The sequence below is a fragment of the Hippocampus guttulatus genome, chromosome 7 (assembly GCF_054856545.1).
Source record: "Hippocampus guttulatus isolate MCC_2025c chromosome 7, RoL_Hgut_1.0, whole genome shotgun sequence".
In the NCBI taxonomy this organism is placed as follows: Eukaryota; Metazoa; Chordata; class Actinopteri; order Syngnathiformes; family Syngnathidae; genus Hippocampus; species Hippocampus guttulatus.
The window spans coordinates 16,290,173-16,312,641 of record NC_141267.1 but is presented as its reverse complement, the minus strand read 5'-3'; the positions used below and the strand labels follow the sequence as shown (position 1 = coordinate 16,312,641).

General features: G+C 43.0%; 1 protein-coding gene across 4 annotated transcripts; it reads left to right on the top strand.

Annotated features, from left to right (window-relative positions):
* The first annotated feature begins 162 nt into the window (after window positions 1–162).
* Window positions 163–22,445, top strand: tjp3 (tight junction protein 3). Of its 4 annotated transcripts, none has more exons than XM_086115496.1 (29): window positions 163–375; window positions 7,918–7,974; window positions 8,615–8,739; window positions 9,439–9,541; window positions 10,455–10,785; window positions 11,306–11,409; window positions 11,504–11,702; window positions 11,788–11,863; window positions 13,322–13,425; window positions 13,511–13,592; window positions 14,359–14,511; window positions 14,603–14,715; window positions 15,005–15,095; window positions 15,628–15,713; window positions 16,368–16,464; window positions 16,686–16,774; window positions 16,966–17,038; window positions 17,275–17,354; window positions 17,453–17,546; window positions 17,625–17,781; window positions 18,429–18,537; window positions 18,617–18,836; window positions 19,061–19,362; window positions 19,455–19,534; window positions 19,711–19,921; window positions 20,563–20,663; window positions 20,763–21,308; window positions 21,692–21,750; window positions 21,834–22,445. In XM_086115496.1, the coding sequence occupies exons 2-29, from the start codon at window positions 7,927–7,929 to the stop codon at window positions 21,955–21,957; spliced, it is 3,957 nt and encodes a 1,318-aa protein (XP_085971622.1). In that variant the 5' UTR covers window positions 163–375; window positions 7,918–7,926; the 3' UTR covers window positions 21,958–22,445. The 4 variants fall into 4 exon arrangements, with proteins under 4 accessions (XP_085971622.1, XP_085971620.1, XP_085971621.1 ...); XM_086115494.1 differs by lacking the exon at window positions 163–375 and adding an exon at window positions 3,278–3,553; XM_086115495.1 differs by lacking the exon at window positions 163–375 and adding an exon at window positions 4,833–5,008.
* The last annotated feature ends 24 nt before the right edge of the window (window positions 22,446–22,469 follow it).

Sequence of the window (22,469 nt, the reverse complement as noted above, 5' to 3'; positions counted from 1 at the left end):
GAATGCGTTAAACACAACTTATAAATCGTTCACTATCAACATTTATCACTTCAAGTCATAAATCTTGTCTTGAAGTAATTTAAATTGTATAAATAAATAAATATACAGCACTCAAACACTGTGTGACTACTTCCGCAACAATCTAAGACCACGCCCTTTTTTGCGGCCAGCCGCGTCAATTCTACCTGTCCTAACAAGCCAGGAAGTTTTAAAAGTAAGCACGGTGATGTCGTGCTGAGACGTCCACGCCAAAACTTTGATTGTCAATCGCACAAACCAACGACAGTGAGCGAGTGACATTTGAAGGAGGATTTTGCGCGGCGGGAGCGGGTTCGACGAAAAATTGTATCGGTGTACAATCCGGAAGTATTACAGGTAAAACCATCTTCTTTCGCCTGTCAAAATAGCTCACAGTCGTCTCCTTAAATAAATTAAATAACTATTAATAAGTTGAGCAAATTATGAGAAGAAGTCATGTTTGTTCACTTTAAAGATATTTCGTTTTTCTTTAAATACCTTTGAAGTGTTTTTCGTCCTCGGAACACGTGACGAAAGTGTAGATGAGATGTTTCTTTTATCTTCTATCATTTTCAAATGCTTTTTTTTTGTGTGACAGACCCTGTTCGTTTCATTATATCTTATTTTTGGACTGCATAGCAGGGAACTTAAAGTTTGGTTTGGGTATTAGTCTGTAACCACGTTTGCAGTCCATGTGATGTTCGACAACTGCCCGTCATCCTCCTCATCCGCCTCCTCTTCTCGCCTTTCTGGTTCTCCAAGCACTCGGCGCAAGTTTCTACCTGCCTCAAAACGAGTTTCACAATAGTTTCGACTCAAAAGCAGCTGTCTAATTGTATTCCGTACATACCCCTGCCTTTTTCTTCACCACCTCCACCATTTGATTATTTTAAAGTAAAACAATGGTAGTGACATTTTGTGCATTGACGGCCTCCATTTTGTGTCATCGTTCATCCATCACAAGGGTAGAAAGGGCAAATGAATATATTTTATTATTAATATTTGTTGCTTACACTTACCTCCCCCACTCCTCTACATTTGGATAGTTGATTAAAACCCTCCTGTTATGGTGTGGGTCAAATTGACCCATTTCTGCGTTGTCAGGGCCAGCAAGGTCTTCGCTGCGGTTACCTAAACTCAAATACTTGTTTCATGAAATTGACATAATTTATTCCCAACGGGTGAAACCGTGTACTTGCAGTTTGCACATCCACCACACAGTTCTGAAAGATGAATGGGTTTGAGTGCCACATTCCAAAAACATGCTAGTTTCACTGAAGTCTCTTACTTGCTCATTAGTGTGTGTGGTAGTGTACATTGTTGTTTTAAGATATTTGTCCCACACTGGGGAAATTTACAGCCTCCAGCAGCAAGAATGTGGGTAGAAAGAAGAAAGAAGAAAAAACAAACAAACACCGTTTTATATATGTGCCTTGTGATTGACTGGCAACCAGGCCAAAGTGCCACTCTCCTCTTGCCCCTGAGTCAGCTGCGCGTCTGCTCATCCGAGGCGCAAATAGGATTAAGTGATATACAAACTCGATGGATATTCCCATTTTGGCCGCAATACTTCCAGTACATGTAGTTGAATGATAGATTTTGTGCGTTTGTGTGTTTAATAAGATTTCAGCCTCTGTGTTGCCATGTCAATCTAATCTGCCTCGAGCTTTCCCAATCAGTCGTGCGGCCCAATTTAACTTAAACTATATTAGGAATTGGACTCTTCCCCAATCATATTTATATGTATCCTCACAGGGTCCTCAACCAAAACCTGCCAAAACTAACTGAAAGTTAGAAAAAAGCAGCCTCCATTACCAGTTTCACAGATACAGGTGGAATACAGCAGACATTAATCTTTACAGGATAGTAGGACATACAAAAAAATTTTCAAGACTCCATGTATGATGTTGAACAGAAGGTATTTGGCCAAATAAGCCGAAACCGAGACATGTCGAAGCTTTTTGCCTAGATGACGTCTTATGTGGCGGGAGTGTAAAAACATTTGAAAAAAAATTAGCAAAAAGTGACGTTGCATTCTAAACACGCTCTGTAACCATGTAGTTACTAGATTCTAGTTACTAGTTACCATCTAGTTACGAGCTACTTGATTCTAGTAGCTCGACCACTCATAGCCTCATGCCGATACTCGCGTCGAAAGTCAGGAATAGATTACATCACGCTGAGCCAGTGCACCTCTAGGCTATTAAATGCGTCATGGTTATCTTGTACCTTGAATTTTATAGCATAGTTAAACTGAGCACCAGTACGAGTGGCTTTCTGCTCCCTTCCCGGCTGTGATGCAATAAAGAGGAGGGACTTGTACTATACATGGCATTTATTCATTCAAGTGTTTGTTTTAGTAACAGTAGTCCCTGTCGGATCCGTTTACTCCCCTTGAATGAATAATGAAGTGCCAGGTTGGCCAGCTGTGCGTTCAAGGAAACCGCAATGGTGTTTAGGAGCTGTGCACTTCTGCCAATAGGGGCAGCCATGAATCACTTCTAAGCAATCCGGAAGACATTTGTTCTATGTAATTTAAATTTGGAAACAAACAGAAACAATTTGAAGAAGTTTGTGTTTGAAGGATGATTGCAAATGGCCAAAATGGAGGCTTCAAACCAAAATGTGTCTCTTCAGAATGAGACCACCAGCTGACCTTGTGGATTGAGTTGGGGTTTGTTTTGAGGCTTAATGGCAAGTCGTCAAAGTTGGCCACCGTGCTCCATCCCTTTGCAATGCCAAAAAATTAAAATCCTCACTTTCATCTAATGACACCGGCTGCTCACCTCAAAATGGGTGCTTAAAAACCAAATGGCAGATTTCCAATCTCTTTTCAGACACGGTTTGTGAGTCTTGCTAATGCGTCTTTTCATGACAGACACATACGCCAAATAGAATGTTGCTCAGTGAAACTGGCACATGATTGGGATGAATTTTCAATATATTCCAAGGGATGCTAGTTTGGGGGTGTTTGCGCCGGGAACAGATCTCAAAAAGCTGATTTATTTGGCTTGAGACGACAGTTACAATGGCAATGAAATGAGGCAGTATCAAGGCCATCGCGTCACTCAAAGTGTGTCGCGTACAAATGTTCTTAGTATAGAATAGTAAACATTTCTTTGATCACGACTTCCTGTGTGCTGTGAAGGCACCCGAGAAGCTTTACTCTGGCAAACAGCCTTTCAATTATTAACAGTCCAACGCTCTCATTCCGCCGTCGTAACCATAGCGCCCAGCGCACTCAAATCAGCCTTGTGGGAAAATAGTCTCAAAGTGGGCCGAGAAGCTTGCATACCTTTGAGACTTGGAGCAGACTGATCTCTGTGATGAATCCAAAGGGCATGGACTGAGATCGGAATATGTTTTTTTTTTAACTTCACCTTGAAAAGCTGTCTGGTCGTCAATTGGATTTGCCGCCTGTAAGACAACAGGGTTGGCATTCCTCTTCGTCATGAAGGCGACCCAGCGGATGAAATTAATGAAGCACTTTGGTGCTGTGCCGCCTGATCCGCCGCCGCCTCTGCTGGTGATGCCCGTAAGTTTGAGCTGTTGGTACATTTGTTACTGACGCCAAAACGGAATTTGCATGCAGAAAAAAAAATATGAATAGATCCATCCATCCTCCAAATAGCATACTCACTATTCAATGGAAAATTATTCGTCACCGTCTGATGTAGAATCTTTTTTTTTTCGGGGCGGGGGGAATACAAATAGTGATAACTCAGCTTTTCACCAAAGTTCACCCACAAAAAGTGGAACAATTTCGAGTTCGACAAAAGTGTTCTAGAGAAGTATGGCTCAACATTCAAACAAAACCCAGCCTAGATGGATTTTGCTAAAATTCTGCGATGCTTAATGCTACTGCTTAGCGATCCGGTAATTTACCGGTATTGTTGTGGTCCTTTTTCATTTATTTATTTATTTGTTTGTTTGTTTTTAAGAAGCGCACCAAAAATAAAATAAAATTTAACCGCTGGGGCTTGGACGGCAGAGTAGTTGCCACTCTTGCGCCAATTCCGAAATCACGCATAAAAAAAAATAACTTTTATAAACGATATGGATGTGTCATAGCGTAATATGATCATGCAGCACGGCACTGGCAGAGTAAGTTCTCACAGGTGTCTCTTGCACATGATGTAGTGCAAGCTTGTTCAACGCTGATTGTGAAAATGCATCTTAGACTGTTCATTTTATTACTAGTTTAAAAAAAATGAAACGAACTACCGTAAATCCACTCAAATTCTGCATCTTGAAATAAAACCACTCTAATGTGCAGATTAAGAGAAGACTATTCAACTCCAGTCAACATCATATGTTGCTAAATCCCCCCTAAAGCTGCGCATTTTAAAATAAGCATACCGTTAAAAAAAAAAAAGTATGCGCAGAAATAAAATTATCGTGAATAATCCCACCAAAAAAAATCTAGTTAAAATAAGACTACCATAACCCCACAAAAATGAAAAAAATATTTTTTTTTTCTCCCAAAATATGCATGTTATAAAAAGACAACAGTGAACCAACACATTTTCATGCTTCGGTATTGTTGAAGTTGCCTATTTGCACATTTTTCAGCGGGAACGGATTCTTCTGTTATCCGCCGAAAAACATTTTTGGTATTTTAAATTCAGTCGCCTTGTGTTACAGTATTTTCAAGTCAGAGCGACTTAAAAGTCAACTTTGTTGTCTTTAGTTTGACCCGGTGGTCATTCAGTGTTTAATGGAGTGTACAAGGAAGTCGCCGCATGAGTGGTCAAAGTGCATCTTGGGGGAGGGAGGAGCGCTTCCTAGGTGAGTCCTCCCGCCCCACGCCAGCGCCCGTCATATCTTTTGCCCGTCACCGCGAAGGATCAGGTTTCTGGAGCTGGACGAATGGCCCTGTGGGTTGTGTTTGCGTGTGGAATATGATCATCCAGTTGTGCCTTAGTAGTAGTGTTGTTGTTGGGCTTGGCGATCCCAGCGGGAAATGGAAGTGAGGTTCAAAGAGCACGGGGTGAGTGCAGAAAAACGGCAACCTTGTTAAAAGCCACAAAAAGACAAAGAGAAATAGGATTTGGTAAAGATTTGGGGAAGATTATGAATTGAGCAGTCGTCGTCGTTATTGAAATCAAATGTCAAATCAGTTGTACAAAACGAAAGCATGGCGCATACTCGAACTGGGTTATCTTGCATGCTTGTTTGCTACTGTGGTTGTTGAACTCACATTTAGAAATGTGTTGATAGGAACTGCTTATACTTTTTTTTTTCTTCCCAAATAATGTTGAGGAATATAGAAAATAACTGGAGACTTGCGAAATAGTCTTCTTAGTGTAGTATCTTTATTTAGGCACTTTGCCTTTGCTCAGACTCATGATTGGCATCTGGTAATGTATGATTAATGGAATGATATTTTAATTTTTAATTAAGAATTATTTTACTTCACCTTTTATAATTATGTTTAATTTATTTTGTTTATTTATTTTTCTTGGCATTACTTGGTCTTTCTTATTTTTTTCATTTTATTAAAAATTTTTTTTACTTTTCCAATGTAAATTTCTTATTGGTTTGTCTCTTTGCTTTATTTGGCTTTTGACTCATTCTTGACTTTTTTATTTTGTTTTTAGGTGTTTAATTGTTTTGGGGGTTTTAGGGTATTTACAATGGTATTCTTTTTTTGTTTGTTTGTTTAGGCATTGTCTAATTTAATTTTAAAAATTGTCATAAATATTTAATGGGTATTTTTAGCTTATTTTATTGTCTGTTATGCAAGATTTTATTTTATTATTGTACTTAGTATTTGCTTAGATTATTATTTTTTTAAACACTGGAGTGCAACTTATTTTTAGATACACATTAGGTTATTTAAGATTTATATTGTACAAAACACCATCCAGGTACAGGGCAACGCTCTTTTCATAACAGGACAATAAAATAAAAGTTGTGTGTGAAGTGAAAACGAGAAAATGGAACTAGTCAACGAATGCCTCGTGCTAAGAGAGGCAAGTTTCCCTTTGAAAACATAGCAAGGTTGGGGGGAGAAAAAAAATCTGTTTCTGTTTGAGCAGCAGGGTCATTTTTATTGCTGTTTAGGTTGATGATTAACATACTAACATACAAATGGCCTACTGTTCACTGTGGTCACATCTACCAGCACAATTGTCCCCGTCTTGTGCTCTGTGCAATTACTCAAATTTTTTTCTCCCTACTAACTGTCCCTTTTTAACGTCATTGTTGTTTCTTCTTACCATGTCAGTATCGGCCTACGTCAGCGTCTTCAAATCAACTAGAAAGCTACGCTCGATATGATTTATCAAGGTGCCACGAAGAGAGTAGTTAGTAGGAATGTTCGATACCACTTTTTTCAGACCGATACCAGTTGAGTAGTCAACTCCTGAGTCGGAGTGGACCATGTTCGTCTCTCCATTGTTGTGGCGGCTGACCGGTTGCGGCCACCCGAAACTGTTGCTGGACCCCAACCGGTGAGGGTTGCCGTCAAGCTGAAGGAGCCTATCGGGCCTCAGGAGTCGATTGCTGGGTAACAGCTGTCCAGAGGGTGTGTTCCAACTATAGATGGATCACACTCCTCGGGGGTGCTGGAGCGGAGGGTCCTTAGGAAAGTTCAGCCTCAGATTCAGGAAGAGCAGTGTGATTTTTGTCTTGGCCGTGGAACTGTCGACTAGCTCAACACACTTGGCAGGGTCCTTTAAAGTTCACAGAAGTTCGCTCAACCAGTCTGCATATGCTTTTATTCAATTTTATTGATATTTTTTAAAATAATCTTACAAATGCTTTTCTCAGGTTTGCAAAATTTTAGATTGGAATTGAGCAGGATGCCCTTTTCCCCAAGCGATTTTCTTTGTTTTCTCTTGAATATATACTACATATTTGGAAATTGGCTTTGCTCCAACTGGGCCTCTCTTCTTCCTAATTTGATAGGAAAAACAGCTCTCCAAAGATTGGTTAAATCCTCACATGGGGGAATATTGTGGCCGCAGTTTCTCTTCATTGTGTTGGCGCCACTGAAAATTAGTAGGCCGTTGGCAGAATTGTGCCCGGCGACGGTGCACCCTGAGACGCCTCTGCCACCTCGGAGGGAAATTTTTCCACTTCCGTGCAATCTCGCTGCCACACAGTGTGCATTTTGAGCATCATAAATGATGCCATGATTTTTTTTTAATCTGTCTGTTTTAGTTAATTAATTAATTAACCGAATTAATCTGGATTCATGGGATTATCTAATCTATCTAACATAGCGCTGCTCAAAATATTGAAAAAAATATAATTGTTGTGATAATGGCCCATGCAATAAAGTTCATCTAGAATTGGATGCTTTTTATCTGAATTTGACCGGTCCAGTCCAGACTGTACATCACCATCCAATAGGTGAACAATATCTCGGGACATTACAATGAATGAGCTAAAACGGACGCTACATTTAACTCGCTTGTTTTGCCACATGGGGAGAAAAAAAGTGTCGAATACAGTAATGTCATTTCTTTATGTTCATTTAAATATCTATCGCATGCTTTTCCAATTACTGTGCAACCCTTATCTATCTATCTGTCTATCTATACACACATTGCTCACCATTGTATTTTTGTTGACCCTATAGTGAATCTAAAATTTAGGTGAAACTCATCCTTTGAAGATATCAGTGAAAGAGGAGTTTTTCTATTGTGTATCTACATTATGTGTTACTGCGGAGCCTCAGGTGTTTCATACACACAGCAGCACACACACATTCACACACCACCGCCGCCGCCACCATACCGGTCCATCCAGATTGGACTGGTGTACAGGCTGCGTTTGACACATTCTTCCGGCTTTTCTGGAGCTCTTTGTAAGGGGCTATCTATGCAAAGTATCCCACACTAAATGTTACCTTTTCTTACCATCGCTGTGTTGTTTTTTTTGTGATTGTAGAAGTCAGACATGGAGGAGCTCATGATATGGGAGCAGCATACAATAACACTGAACAAAGTAAGTTCCTGCTTGCTTCCGGACGGCATGTTGCAGTTGCGCGAGAGTAGGAGGGCTGGGAATCGCAGGATCGTAGGTGAACGATCACGAACCATATTGTCAATTTTTTTACTTTATTGTAGGGGAGGTGAGTTCATTTTCGGTCGACAGTCGTATTTGAAATCGTTGTGAATCGAGGTCAAAGTGCTTTGCTAAACAATACAAGCATAGCTATTGTGTGATATTCTTTGTATTGGCAACAAAACAGATCTGCATTACATAAATATATAAATGGTTGTTTTCTCTTTGCACATTAAGCGTACAAAACGGTCTTTATTATGATCATACGCCGTGGGTGACACACAGGACCACATTCGTCTAATGTGCAAATCAATATTTGACTATCATCGAGCCATGCCGTATCTCCAAGCGGAAACATTGCAATATCAATATTTTGTACACGATTACCAGCTAGCAGTTTGTCTGCGCAAACCTTACGCTGAAATTCCACAAGGCACACCCTAACTAACAGCAGTCGACCGCTCGCTGGTGCATACCAGCTGGGCTGGAATGTGCTCACTCTGTCACCCGCATCCACCTGCATATGTGCACGCTTGTTTTCCCGTCCTCCCACCTTCATTCCGATCTCTCTGCGTGTCAGGATTCCAAATTGGGCTTTGGCTTTGCCCTATCTGGAGGCAGGGACAAAGCTCATCTGGATAACGGCGATACGGCGGTGATCGTGTCCGACGTGCTGCCAAATGGACCGGCCATGGGACGCTTGTTGTAAGTGGACCAACACAAAATGTGTCTCTTCAAAGTAAAATAATAGAAATAGTGAAACCGGTTTATCAGCGGGGATACCTTCAGGACCCACAGTGAGTGAAAATCTGCAACGTAGTGATACCATTCACATGTTAAACTCAGCTAAACTAGCGGACGGAAGTTAGCTAGCTTAATGCAAACATGCATGGAGCAAATCTATAAATGCACCACTTTTGTTTTGGTCCTATACTTTTCTCATACGGTATATTGTTCACAAATCTAAATTTGTGAGCACTTTCTTGCCAAGATAAATCATCCACTTTACAGGTGTGACCTTTCAAAACGCTAATTGGAGAGACAGACGGACATGATTATTGCACAGGTGTGTGCGCCTTAGGCGTCCAAAAAAAGGACACTGTAAAATTTGCGGACCGTTATGTAGTCCTGCCACACTGTGCATATTATTTTGGGCACCTGTCATGTCAAGATCACTTTATTGGGAAAGAATAATACTTGTATAACATACAAAAATGAAGAATAAAATACAGTAAAGGAGTATAAAACACAAATACCAACGCAAATGGAAAAAAGTTAAGCCGCCTCTGAAAAGAAATATGTTTTGATTTGACTGTGAGTCTGAATTTTTAATGTGGAGTTGCGATAATAAAAAAATATATATATATGTCCGTCTGTCCAATGATACGTTTTTTCACTTTCCAGCAACAAAGACCAGATCGTTATGGTCAACGGGGTTTCCATGGAGAACGTCCACTCCAACTTCACCATCCACACCCTCAAGTCGTGTGGCAAGACGGCTAACATAGTGAGTACTTCGAGATGACCACGTGTCAGTTGGCATCCCGATCCCGCTGAAAAATGTTTTCTTCCCTTTTAATGTGGCATTCTGGCATCCGCAGTGGACCAAATTTGTCAAACCTTCTCTCAAGCCAGCCAAGTAGTGGCCTAAACGACATTAGCTGCTCCATGAGCATCCATTTTTGCGAAACAGTTGACTCCACTTTTAGTGTCCGCTTGTGCCAGTAGAATATCAAATCTCTCTACGCCTCTTGGTCAAATCTGAGCTTTGTGTTTGCATCTACTGGTTCTGTATGAAGTGATGTTAGCATTTCAGCTCATTTTTGGTCTCAACGTGAGATTTCCTAAAAATGACATTGTCAAAATGCTAAGTCTGGTCGGGATGACAACTTCAACTTGAGTATAACGGAGTATTTTGAAAATTGGTGAGTGGATTCCGGCGGCCTGGTGTCGACCTCACAGTGAAGAGGTCGTGGGTTCGATTCCAGCTCTGGCCTCCCTGTGTGGAGTTAACATGTTCTCCCACTGCCTGCGTGGGTTTTCCCCGGGTACTCCGATTTCCTCCCGCATTCCAAAAACAAGCATGACAGGCACCCTAAATTGTCCCTAGGTGTGAGTGTGAGCGCGGATGGTTGTTCTGTGTGCCCTGCGATTGGCTGGCAACCAGTTCAGGGTGTCCCCCGCTTACTGCCCGAAGATGGCTGGGATAGGCTCCAGCATGCCCCGCGAGGATGAAGCAGATCAGAAAATGGATGGATGGATAGTGGATTCCACAGAAATTTTGTGTGCCGGAAGAAAAATGTGGTTAAAAAAAAGCCTTCAAACTGGAGTTATGGCGTAAAAAATCATTATTCATGAACTCATCCCCTTGACTCTTTTGTTTCATCAGCTCCTCCTTCCTTACGATGTTTTCCCACTAGACGGTGAAACGTCCTCGCAAGATCCAGATCCCTGCTACGAACAGACCGACTCGGGCCGCCTCCCACTCCAACCTGTTGGACCAAGACCCCCCAAAAAGAACGCGACGCTTCTCGGACGCCAGCGACAACAGAGATGCCAGTCGCTACCACATGCGGGCTCGCAGCTCCTCGCCTGACCGCAACCACGCGCGGGCGCGCAGCTCCTCGCCAGACCGCAACGGCTACGGAGGCACGCTGCCCTTGATGTCGTCGGGGTACAAGAGACTGCCGCACCACGACCTCGATGACAAGCCCCTCAGAACCACACTGGTTAAAAAGAAAATCTCAGATGGTAAGTTCAATAAAATAACATGTATTTACTGGTGAAAAGGTTGCCATCATAAAGTTGGGTTTTATTGCGTAAATGATGGTAAAGAATGTTTGCTATCAGATTGGCAAAAAATAGTGTTATCAGAGCTGAAAAAATTACATATTACTGTAATATTTGGGTCTTGTTGGGAAAATAATAAAGCTGTAAGATTAGTCTTTCTTTTTGGGGGTAATTACAAGAAAAAGAACTAAGTTGAGGTTGTTGTTGTTGTTTTTTTTTTTAATAAGTCTTATGAGAATTGTCTTTAAAAAAAGTTGTACTGCGACAAGAACGATATATATTGTTTTTGAAGATGATGAGCGGAAAAATAATGAAGTTACAATAGTAAAGCTGTGATTTTGCAGTTGTGCGAGATTTATTTATTTTTTTTACATTATTGTAAATTGATGATTATCGTGTCTGATTTTTACACGAAAAATTAAATCCATAAATTGATAAGAATAACTAGACTTGCTTTCGTGTGATCATGCTCGCGACGCAGAGTACGGCTTGAAACTGGGCAGTCAGATCTTCATCAAGCACATGACTGAAACGGGCCTGGCAGCAAAGGAAGGCACCCTGCAGGAAGGCGACCTGATTCTGAAGGTAAGCCTCAACAAGAGCAGCCAGCCGCTGTCATCAGTTCCTTTTCGACACACACCTCTTCCCCCCCCCCCCCCCCCCCCCCCTTGCCCACCAGATCAACGGCATGACCACAGAGAACCTCTCCCTGCTGGAGACCAAGCACCTGGTGGAGAAGAGCCGCGGCAAGCTGACCATGACGGTGCTGCGCGATCACCGCAAGTTCCTGGTCAGCATCCCCGAGGTGGAGGACAGCGCCCCCAACAGCGAGGATGAGCGGCGGCGACGGCGGAAAGACAGCAGCTCTGAGATGGAGGGTGAGACGAAAAGACAAGGAGTTGACCAGCAATAATGGACGACATTTTTAGTTTTGTATGATTTATTTGTTTTTACTCTCTGTAGACATTTCCGACTTGGATGAACGCTCACCTTCTCACAGAACATCCCGGCATCCTACCAGAGAGAAACGGATGCACAGGTACACCTAGTTATATAATCCTCCTAAGAACGATATTGTCAGATTTATAGTTGTGCTACTCCATATTTGGCAAAGTGGTTAGCGTGTGTGCCTCACAGTCAAGAGGTCTTGGGTTTGACTCTGCACAGGCCTTCCTCCCTCATTCTAAAAAACAAACATGTTTGCTTCGTTGAAAACTCGGGGCGGGGTCAGCTTTTGTGCATCAAGGCCAACATTGATTTTTAAAACAGACAGATGGGCCAGGATGTTACGGAAAATAAAAGGTTAAAATGTTATTTGTAAAATAGGTTAGGGGCGGCCCGGTAGTCCAGTGGTTAGCACGTCGGCTTCACAGTGCAGAGGTACCGGGTTCGATTCCAGCTCCGGCCTCCCTGTGTGGAGTTTGCATGTTCTCCCCGGGCCTGCGTGGGTTTTCTCCGGGTGCTCCGGTTTCCTCCCACATTCCAAAAACATGCATGTCAGGCTGATTGGACGCTCTAAATTGTCCCTAGGTGTGAGTGTGGGCGTGGATGGTTGTTCGTCTCTGTGTGCCCTGCGATTGGCTGGCAACTGATTCAGGGTGTCCCCCGCCTACTGCCCGGAGATGGCTGGGATAGGCTCCAGCACCCCCCGCGACCCTAGTGAGGATCAAGCGGTTCGGAAAATGGATGGATGGATGGATAAAATAGGTTATTTTATTCAAGAAGGAATTGGTTCCGTTTTGAATGAAGTCACCAATTATTTAACAGAGGAACAGTTAAATGCATTTGTAAAATTATTCATTTCAATAAAAGATTCTTGTTTTCAAATGGTATCGAAAATTGATTCTCTCCTCTTTCATCTCAAACTGCTTTGAACAACAAAGCGTAGGAGGGAAAAGTGGTTAGGATTGCACGACTGTCCGTGTTTTATGTTAGGTGTTTATTATTTTACTTTATGTTAACTGTTTTGTTAAGCGCTTTGTTGCAGCTGTTGTGAAAGCGCAATATAAATCAGGATTTATTGTATTGATTAGTCACAATATATCTAAATATTTATTTTGCATTTTTTTTTCTTTTAACAATAAAGAAAATATTATTGGATACAATAAATGAAACATGATATATGTATGTTAAATTATTTTCTGATTTACCTTTTAATTGCCCAAATAGATATAACATTGACTTAAATAGATCAGCCTGTTAAATGTGCAATATATGTACATTTGTTTGTCACAGTTTTTATCGACAATAAGTAATATTATTGACAAATATTTCACACAATATGAGTTGTGTACTCCACCTCGTGGCCAAAATCAGCTGCGGTTGGCTGCAGCCACGCCCGCAGCACAAATGAGGACACTGCTATAGAAAATGGTTGCATGGATAACGATCTTGCATCATATTGCCGGACTTTGTCATGAGATTGTGTCGGCGGACGACACGTCACTTTGGTTGAGCTTTGTGGTTAATCTTTCCCCCTGTCTCGGTTTGACACCAGGGCCAGAGCAGAACTTCCTCCTTCGGTGCTCAAATCCAGGGATTCTTCCCCCGTGCGCTCCACTTTGACTCGCCCCCCAGCAAGAGGCTACGCATCTCGCCGAGGTCAGCCCCGCAAGAGTCCTTCCGTCATGTCCGGCCGGCTCTTGACTCTGTGCGTCCTTGACGTTCTCCATGTTGTTTCTCGCAGCCCCGTCTGACTCCGAGTCGGACCGCAGCGCCTCGCCGCCTCCCACCCGGACGGACAGTCTGAGCCACTCGAGTAAATACAAGTCAGTTGAACGGAATGCGCACGTGATCTATGCATCCTACACTATTTCCGGTGGCACACGATACTACAAAGTCAAACAATTTGGAGGTTTGTGGGAAAGTATGCGGCATTTCTAGAATAGTCGTCCACTCAAGGCTAAAAGTTGCCGTGTGTGCTGTACATGGAAATTCCAACACACACGACCACTCGCTGCGCTATCAGTGTCTAAATAGCGGCGGTGGGTAAATAAGATCTGTAACTGCTTCAGACAACAAAGTGTATGCTGGAAAGTGGTTAAGAGTGCACGATTGTCTGTGTCTCATGTGTTGTTTTGTATTATTTTGTCTTTTTTTTTGTTAACCTTTCTTTTGATGGCGGCGCGGACACCCGCAGCGGCTCCTCTTGTTTTGTGTTGAGAGGGAAGAAATTTCATCCGTGCTGTATGCTTCACATACAGTACATTTGACAAAGTTTAATCCAATCCAAGATGGCTCCACTCATGTATAGTGCAACCGCTCTGGCTTGTGATAGTTTCACCAAACCAGGACTAAACGCGGCGTCAAAACCAGTGGAGTCGGGTTCAGAGAACAGCACGAAATGCTACTATTACAATTGCCACTTTGTGTTGCCACGGCATAGATATAGATCCAAAGGTTTTGGCTCAGTCTGTCCTGATTGCAGAAATTATTGTTGGGAATATTTGTATTAGGTTCTATCACAATCATATCGCACACAAGTCAATTCGCATGACAGTTAATGCTGAGATGTTACTTTTTTTTTTAATGCAGAAGCCTGTCTGGTTTGTCCACGCTGCCCAACCCCAGGTCCTCACCCGCCATCCAGAACTATTCATCTTCCAGGCCCGCCTCATCGTCCTCAAGGCCCCGCAAGCCCGTGTCGGACTCTGACTCCGACCACAGCGCCTCAGACAGCAGATATAAGTAAGCTTTGATTGTTACTCAGGGAGAACATTAATCAGAGAGTCAGCCAGTCTGGTTCTGATTTTAATTTTTTTTTTTTTTTCCTTGTCAGCCCCAGAGTTATTCCTGCTGATCTGTCCCACTCTAACCTGAGAGCTTCCCCCATCCTGGTGCGCCAGGAGCCCCCAAGGAGGGTCAGTTCTCCCCTGAGAGTCCCTCCCCCAGGTCGGTAGACTCAAACAGTTTTTTTTTTTTTTTTTAATGCATTTTAGTTCACAATTCACCATCTCAAGAAGTTCCAAAATGTCATATGACAATCAGAATGATATTGACCACGGAATACTTCTGAAAAGCCTGCTCAATAGGTTTAAACAATCTCTAAAATGAGTTTCAGTTTTTGAATTGAACTCCAGAATTGGGTGAACTTATCTAATATCCATAATAAGCTCGACAAAAATGCATTTCGAGTAGCATGGTAATGCCTGCTAATCAAGTTGTCTTCCTCCCTTCTCAGACTCCCAATCGGAGTCTGAAGGCAGCTCGGCGCCTCCTCGGAGGCAGAGCGCCGCCTACAGTCAGGACTCGTACGGCAGCAGCAGATACAGGTACACATGAAGGCGTCGTCCCCTTCTCCCCCCACCCACTTGAACACCCTGCTGGGACACTTGAGTAAATAAGGCAAATGTTTTTATGACTATACTTTAATTTACCCTTTTTATTTTTGAAGTTCCACAAAAGTTACATCATCTGTCTTGGGAATGTTTTTATTTTTCACACGCGTGTTTGTGTGATCACATTGTAGCTTTTTTGGACTTTTGTGTGTTTTGGGGCTGTACCATTATGTGTGACCCGCTGAAATAAAAAGTGACTTTCACTGAACATGTCCCTCTGCATTATGTGGCTACGTACTGATTAAACAGATGACTCGACCATAAATATATGAACTAAATATATACTTGAAATTGATCAATAGTCATCACAAAGCAGTCAAAGAGAGGAGTCCCCTCAGACGCAAAGGTGAATATTCCCTCAACCATAATCATCACTTTAGCCACAAGCCCACTCCCCGTCCTTCCAAATGTAACTGAGACTTGTTTTCCTCCTCCCTCACTCCCGCCTCCCTCTTGTCTCTTGCAGAGCTTTGCCGGCGGACCTCTCCTCTCAGCCGGAAACTAGGCGGCACAGCGCTTCCGGTGTCCCGGTCGGCCGTGCGCCACGTCGAGGTGAGCGTAAAATCATTGGGAGATTTTTCGGAACCAGACTGCGCAGTTGGTTCCTAATTTAATATGAACATTTTCAGGAGCCGCACATTTGAGATCATCACATGCAATCCTTTGGTTTATTTTGAGCAAAACTTGGAATAGGATCAATTTAAATGACCGTATTCTCCGCACTATATGGCGCTTCGCTGTATAAGGCGCACCTTCAATGAACGGCCTATTTTAAAACTGTTTTCAAATAAAGGGCGTACCGCATTATAAGGCGCATAGAATAGAACCTCCCATAGTGGTTGCGGTTCCGCTATGCATCCACTAGATGGAGCTACACTAAAGGAATGCAATACCATACAGCTTTATTTATATCGAGCTTTTCACAACTGCTGCAGCTGTAACAAAGCGCTTTACAGAACATTTTAAATACTACATCCAAGAAATCTGAATATTCATCCATATAGAAGGCGCATCGGTCACTCACAACACTAATGAGTACAAGTGCAAAATGAATTAGATGGATAAATGTTGAAGCCTTAGCAAAGTTGCATAGAAATGAAGAATCATCATGTTAATCCGATTAATTGTGATTCTAAATGAATGTATGCATCGAATTTCTGTAAATGCACGCATGCAAATCTGACGCTTAAGTGTGATTCCTTACAGCTCCGTCCGAGTCGGATTCGGAGGACAGTTATGGGTCTGCCCCTCGCAGATATTCAACGGACAGCGACAAGTCAGACAGAGCCAAAAACAGATACAGGTGGGAGTTTTTACCCAAATAAGGTGTGATACTTGTTTAGCATCTTTGGAGTGTGCTTTCAAACTATTTTTAACTTTGTGCTTTCTCCAGGAATAAGCATTACTTGTGCAGCTAAATGGAGACAATGGCTCCGAGAGATGTCTTGTCTTGTATTAAAAATGTCAAATTGCGTCAACTAAAGAATTGCTGAAATGATATAATTCCCCCTGTGCTGCTTGCAGAGTCCTTCCTGAGATCAAGTCTTCTTCGGTCGATGTGAATCCGGAGCCAGCCCGCCGAGTCTCGTTGTCTGTGCAACCTCCTCCTGATGGTCAGTCGATTGTGAATGTGTTTGTGTGACTGTGGCAAGTGTGCGTGAGGATGACGTGATGGGAGAAAGAATATGCGTGTGTGTGTTTAATGATTGTATGTGTGTGTCAATGTCGAGAAGTGTGTGTATGTGTTTGTGAGTGAGCTAGTGTGTGAAAACTGGATCTTTTGTGGTCTCTTTACAACATTCAGTTTCCTCCGAGTCCGACGATCTGTCGCACCTGCGGAGGTCGGGTAGCTCAGACCAGGGGGATAGCCGACGCAGGTACGACCTTTCCAGCTAGAAAGTGGAAAAAGATTTCAACCAATGCATCGGAAAATGAAAACAAATATTACGCACAGACATTTTTTTTTCTTCATTTGTAACAAAAAAAAGCAAACTTGTGGAGATTAGACATGGCATGATGGCAATGGTTTGATGAGTTTCATTTGACTTTTCAGGTCTAGTTTTTCCAGAACTCTAAATTTTTCCTTCGACTATTTTAATCTCATGTTATACAGTAACAGTGCTCCCGATGTGCCTCACAATGGTGGCACCATGAGATCTGGGATCTCCGTGAGGAGCAATCCACCAGTCAGCTGTAAGCGCCGCATTCAGTGGTTTTTTTTTTTTTTTTTTTTTTTGTTATTAAAGAAGGAATGAATCGCCCTTTTAACATGCTTCCATTATAATCATCAGCACCAGCAGCAGCACCGGCCCCTGTTCCCGCCAAGTCTGCTGAAGAGCCCATCTACTCCTTGCCTCCAGACTCGTACCCGACATCCCCCCAAGGGTGAGTCCCTCTCAGGTCTCAGCCTTCCAACTTGCACGACCGCATTAAAGCTCAGCACTTCTGGTTCCGGTACTGCAGGTACAGCTCTGATATGCAGGCGATGTCGTTCGTCAAGGAAGGCAGCGTGGGCCTCAGGCTGGTGGGCGGCAACGACGTCGGCATCTTTGTGGGAGGGGTGCAGCCCAACAGCCCCGCGTACAAGCGGGGGTTGAAAGAGGGTGACCAGATTTTGAAGGTGAGGGTGGCTTTGCTCTGGCCTGCTTGGACCAGAGACATGATCACTTTTGATTTAATTAATTTGGTAGTGGTTGCTGTTTGATTTTATTTCATTTCAATTTAAAGAAACATATTTATTATATCAATAAAAATGTGTAGCTGTAGTTTACAGCTTTTACCAATATTCTTGATTGCACTGTGTTAATTTGAATTTCAAAAGTTTTTTGATTGAAATAAAAAATGTATATTAATAAACAGATATTCGTTAAAACCATAAAAATATATGGAATTTTTTTAACTTCATTTTTATTGTATTAGTTTGTATTTAATTTTAATTACCCTATTTTCCACACTATAAGCCGCTCCGGAGTATAAGGTGCACCTGTGATATGTATCCACTAGATGGAGCAAGTCTAAAGGGAATACAATACAATACAGCTTTATTCGTGAACCATTTTCACAACCGCTGTAGATGTAACCATAATATATCCCAGCAGACATCCTTCAGTTGTTAAGATGTGTATACCACATATCAGCAACTGGTGTTTGTGGCGTTTCTTGTCTCAACCGCTGGTAGGGGACAGGGACACTTTGTCAAAATGCATTTTTGGAATAATATTACATACTATGACAGGAGGGGGGTTTTTTTTCCTCCCTTTGTCACAGGTCAATAACACCGACTTTGGCCACTTCACTCGAGAGGAGGCAGCAAATTTCCTGCTTAACATCAAGAGAGGAGAGAGGGTAGCGATTCAAACTCAAAATAAGATGGACAGTAAGTGCAGTCTAACCACAGCAAGCTCCAGTTTGCGTCCCATCGCCTTAAATGGTCAATGTTTTTTTTTCCTGTTCAGTTTATAAGAAGATCATAAAGTCCAACCTGGGCGACAACTTCTACATCCGCACGCACTATGACCACGAGACCGATCATCCCATCGGGCTGAATTTTACGCGAGGAGAGGTGTTCCGAGTGGTCGACACGATGCACCGCGGGAAGCTGGGCAACTGGCTGGCCATCCGCATGGGCAACGACCTGCACGAGCTCGATAAAGGCACCATCCCCAACCAGACCAGGTGAGCAATAGGTGCGCCTGGAAAATGAGCGACTATCGCACTACGTCCCTCAGATCCAGTCAAACTGCATTCATGTTTTATATACCGGTCAACAACTATGTTACATTGTCGAATCAAGTTTCAAGAAAATCAAAAGAAATTTATGAAAGCAAAACTAATAGAGCCTGTGTGATAGCTACTCTGTGAATTTTCTTTCTCACGTTGGTGCGGTCGCCATCCATCAGGGCGGAAGTGCTGGCCAGCCAAGAGCAGGCGCAGAGGATGAGCGGCGAGAAGCCAGTGTCGGGGCCCAGGGCTGAGTTCTGGAAACTACGGGGCCTCAGAGGGAACAAAAAGAACGAGAAGAACGCACGACGCTCACGGGACGACCTCCTGCAGCTCACCATTCAGGGCAAATTCCCGGCTTACGAGAGGGTCCTGCTCAGAGAAGCCAATTTCAAGCGGCCCATTGTCATTCTGGGTCCTCTTAACGATATCGCTATGGAGAAGCTAGCCAGGGAGATGCCTGATGAATATGAAATAGCTGGTTGGTGTCTTTTTTTAGCACTTTTATACCTTAAGTTTTTTACCTGAATGTGTGTGGGGGGGTTTTCTTGCTCCCCCCCTTCTTTTCATCAGAGATGGTTCCTCGCAGTGGGGGCGGTGACAGCAGCTCAACGGTTATCAAACTGGACACCGTGAGGAAGATAGCTGAAAAGGTGAGTTCAACATTTCAGGTTTTATTTTTAATATCCAAGACCACTCACATAAAATGAAAATAAAATCTATAGTGTGTGTGTGTGTGTGTGTGTGTGTGTGTGTGTGTGTGTGTGTGTGTGTGTGTGGCATGCTCCACGTGGTGGCTCACTTAAGTTTATTCCTGTTCGGTTGCCAGGACAAGCACCCCCTGCTGGACATCACACCGACCGCTGTGGAGAGGCTCAACTACATCCAGTACCACCCGATGGTGATCTTCTTGGACCCACACAGCCGCAAGGACGTCAAAGCCATGAGGCAGCGCTACAATCCCGACTCCAACAAGAGCTCCAGACGCCTTTACTCGCAGGCGCTCAAGCTCAGGAAAGACTGCAGTCATCTTTTCTCAGGTACATCAATAACATACATCGCGCGTGTGTTAATGCAGATATTAGGAGGATGAAGGACAGTTCTCGTGGGATTTTCCTTTTCTCTCTACGTCAGGTGTTGGCAATCTTAAATATGCGGAGACCCATTTCGGCTGTCTAACACCCCCCAAAAAAGATAGCCACAAAGGCTTTTGACATTTAAAGACAACACTGCATATCTTTTTTCCTTTTCTTTCTTTATTTTATTTTTTAACCTGTACATATATTTAAAAAAAAAACTATACTGCATTGCATTTTTTAATCACTGAATTGCAAGAGAGAACATGAGATTCTAAAAGATGTTTTGTTGAAGCATATTTAAAAATTAAATAGTGAATATCTCTTTGAGTCTGCGTCCTATTCATGATTATTGAAGCGGTTCTGTGTTCATCAATTTATCACATGTGAAGTGTGCAGTCAGTTGTCAGCTTTTTGGGTTGAATGAATTTGATGAATTAAAAAGCTTCAGGTCTGTGATAAGAAGCTTCCAAAACATGGAACCTACAAATGCTCAGATTGTAAAATGATACATTTGTTTGATTGTTAGATCATAAAACGTTATAGGCCTCAGAAGAGTGATTCTCTCCATCTGTCAGGAGTCATTTGTTATTTGTTCCCTCTAGCGCGCGTTGACTTGCAGCCCGGCTCCAATATTTGGTATCAGGCTCTAAAGGACAAGATTCGCCACCAACAGTCTAAACCAGTCTGGGTTTCTGAAGTCACGGTAAGCCGCATATACCTTGCTCTGTTGAATTTCCGTTTCGCACAATCACGCTGTGCAAAAGGTCTGTGTAGATAGATTTATGTGTGTATCTTTGTTTAGTTGGAGAGCAGTGGAGAACAGGACCTGGACGCACTGGATCAAACTCAGTCCGACTACCTCAGCGCCGCCAGTGACCTGGAGGACACGGACGGCGAGGCCTTCACAGATGGCGAAGCCTACACGGACAACGAGGACCTGGAGGAGGCCTACCCGGGTCAGCACGCGGCCAGGAGCTCAAGACTGTCTGGCACCGCCCTGGCTCGCTCGTCCGAACCCACCTGGGGCAGTCCCGACGAGGAGCTGGACCCCGAGCCTTACTCGCCAGGCAGAGAGATCCCACCTCTGATGCACGTGCCGGAACCCGCCACGCTCCGTCGCCAGAGCCGCAGCCCGCCTCTGCATCATCCGGACGATGTTCGTTCACACCGCAGTTTTTCAGACTCTGACTTCAACCACCTCGACACCATTGCACCCACCACTCCGTCGGACGGACCCCCGGAGTTTATCGCCCCCGACCCATACTCTGTCAGCGAGCCGTATGGGGATGAGCAGCCAGGGAGCCCACATCAAGCCAGTCTGTCTGCCATTGAGAAGGAATTAGAGCAGGTAATTGACATTGGGTTTGGTTGATCATCACAAGATCAGGCCTAAAAAATCAATGTGCAACAAACCACACCATGTCACATGTCATATTAAAGCACGTCAAGATTGCTTTCCAGATCTATAATTCTTTTCTCATTATGCTCTTTTGTTTTGACACACGGACAAAAATATTTGGAAAAGCTCCCCGCCTTGATGGAGTTTGATTGTAACATAAGAAATCAGTGTGCAACAAACCAAAACAAGTCACATATCACATTAAAGCTCTTGATGGGAGCATTCCAGAACTGTAATTCTTTTGGCCTCACATGCTGACACAATGATATACGGTATATAATTGTTTTATTTGTTTTACTTGAGGCCAGACCTAACTTGTTGTTCTTGTTCAGGCCCGACAGGCAGAGCTACAGACGCAAGGGGAGGAGAAGAAGGCCCTTCAGTTCATCGTGTAAGTCGTCTGTGGCTCACTCGTAGGGGGAAAAAGACTTAACCTGCAGATGTTTGACACACGCCTCCTTCGCATGTTTACAGGGTGGCACATCACCAAGCGGTCCAGGTCAGGCGCACGCAGATCCGAGGCGGAAGCAACAGCTCTGAAGAGGATGAAGAGTACGAGGATGAGGACATCGAATGGGGTCCAGCGACAGAACTGTAGACAAGCCACCATTTGTCCACCATTTGAGTCTGAACGAACAACGAAAGACACTCCAAGACACTTTTTATGTTAGTTATCCCCAATCTGAACTCAAATTTTTATATAAATGCCTGATTCACTTTAAAAAGTACTGTGTAGCACAATTTAAGGTGAAAATTGGTCTTATGTAAACTCTGTATTAAAGGATGTTTTTTTTCTACTTGTGGATAGGGACTGAGTGCATATCAAACCTCAGAGGAACTGCTTTGGTTTAAAAAAAAAAAAAAAAAGAACAAAGAATGCCTTAAACCTTAAAATCTCCCAATATATTATAAACATCAAACTATGGTGGTCAGGAAGGATTTAACGCATCACCACAAGACTGAACTTTTACACTGACACACACGTGCTAAGATGTTTTAACGATGGGAGTTTTTTTTTCTACATTTTAACGTGACTGTTATATTTTTACCATTTTTTTATTTTTTAATAAATGTTTTGAAAATCTACATTGCGTGTCTGAGCTGGATCCT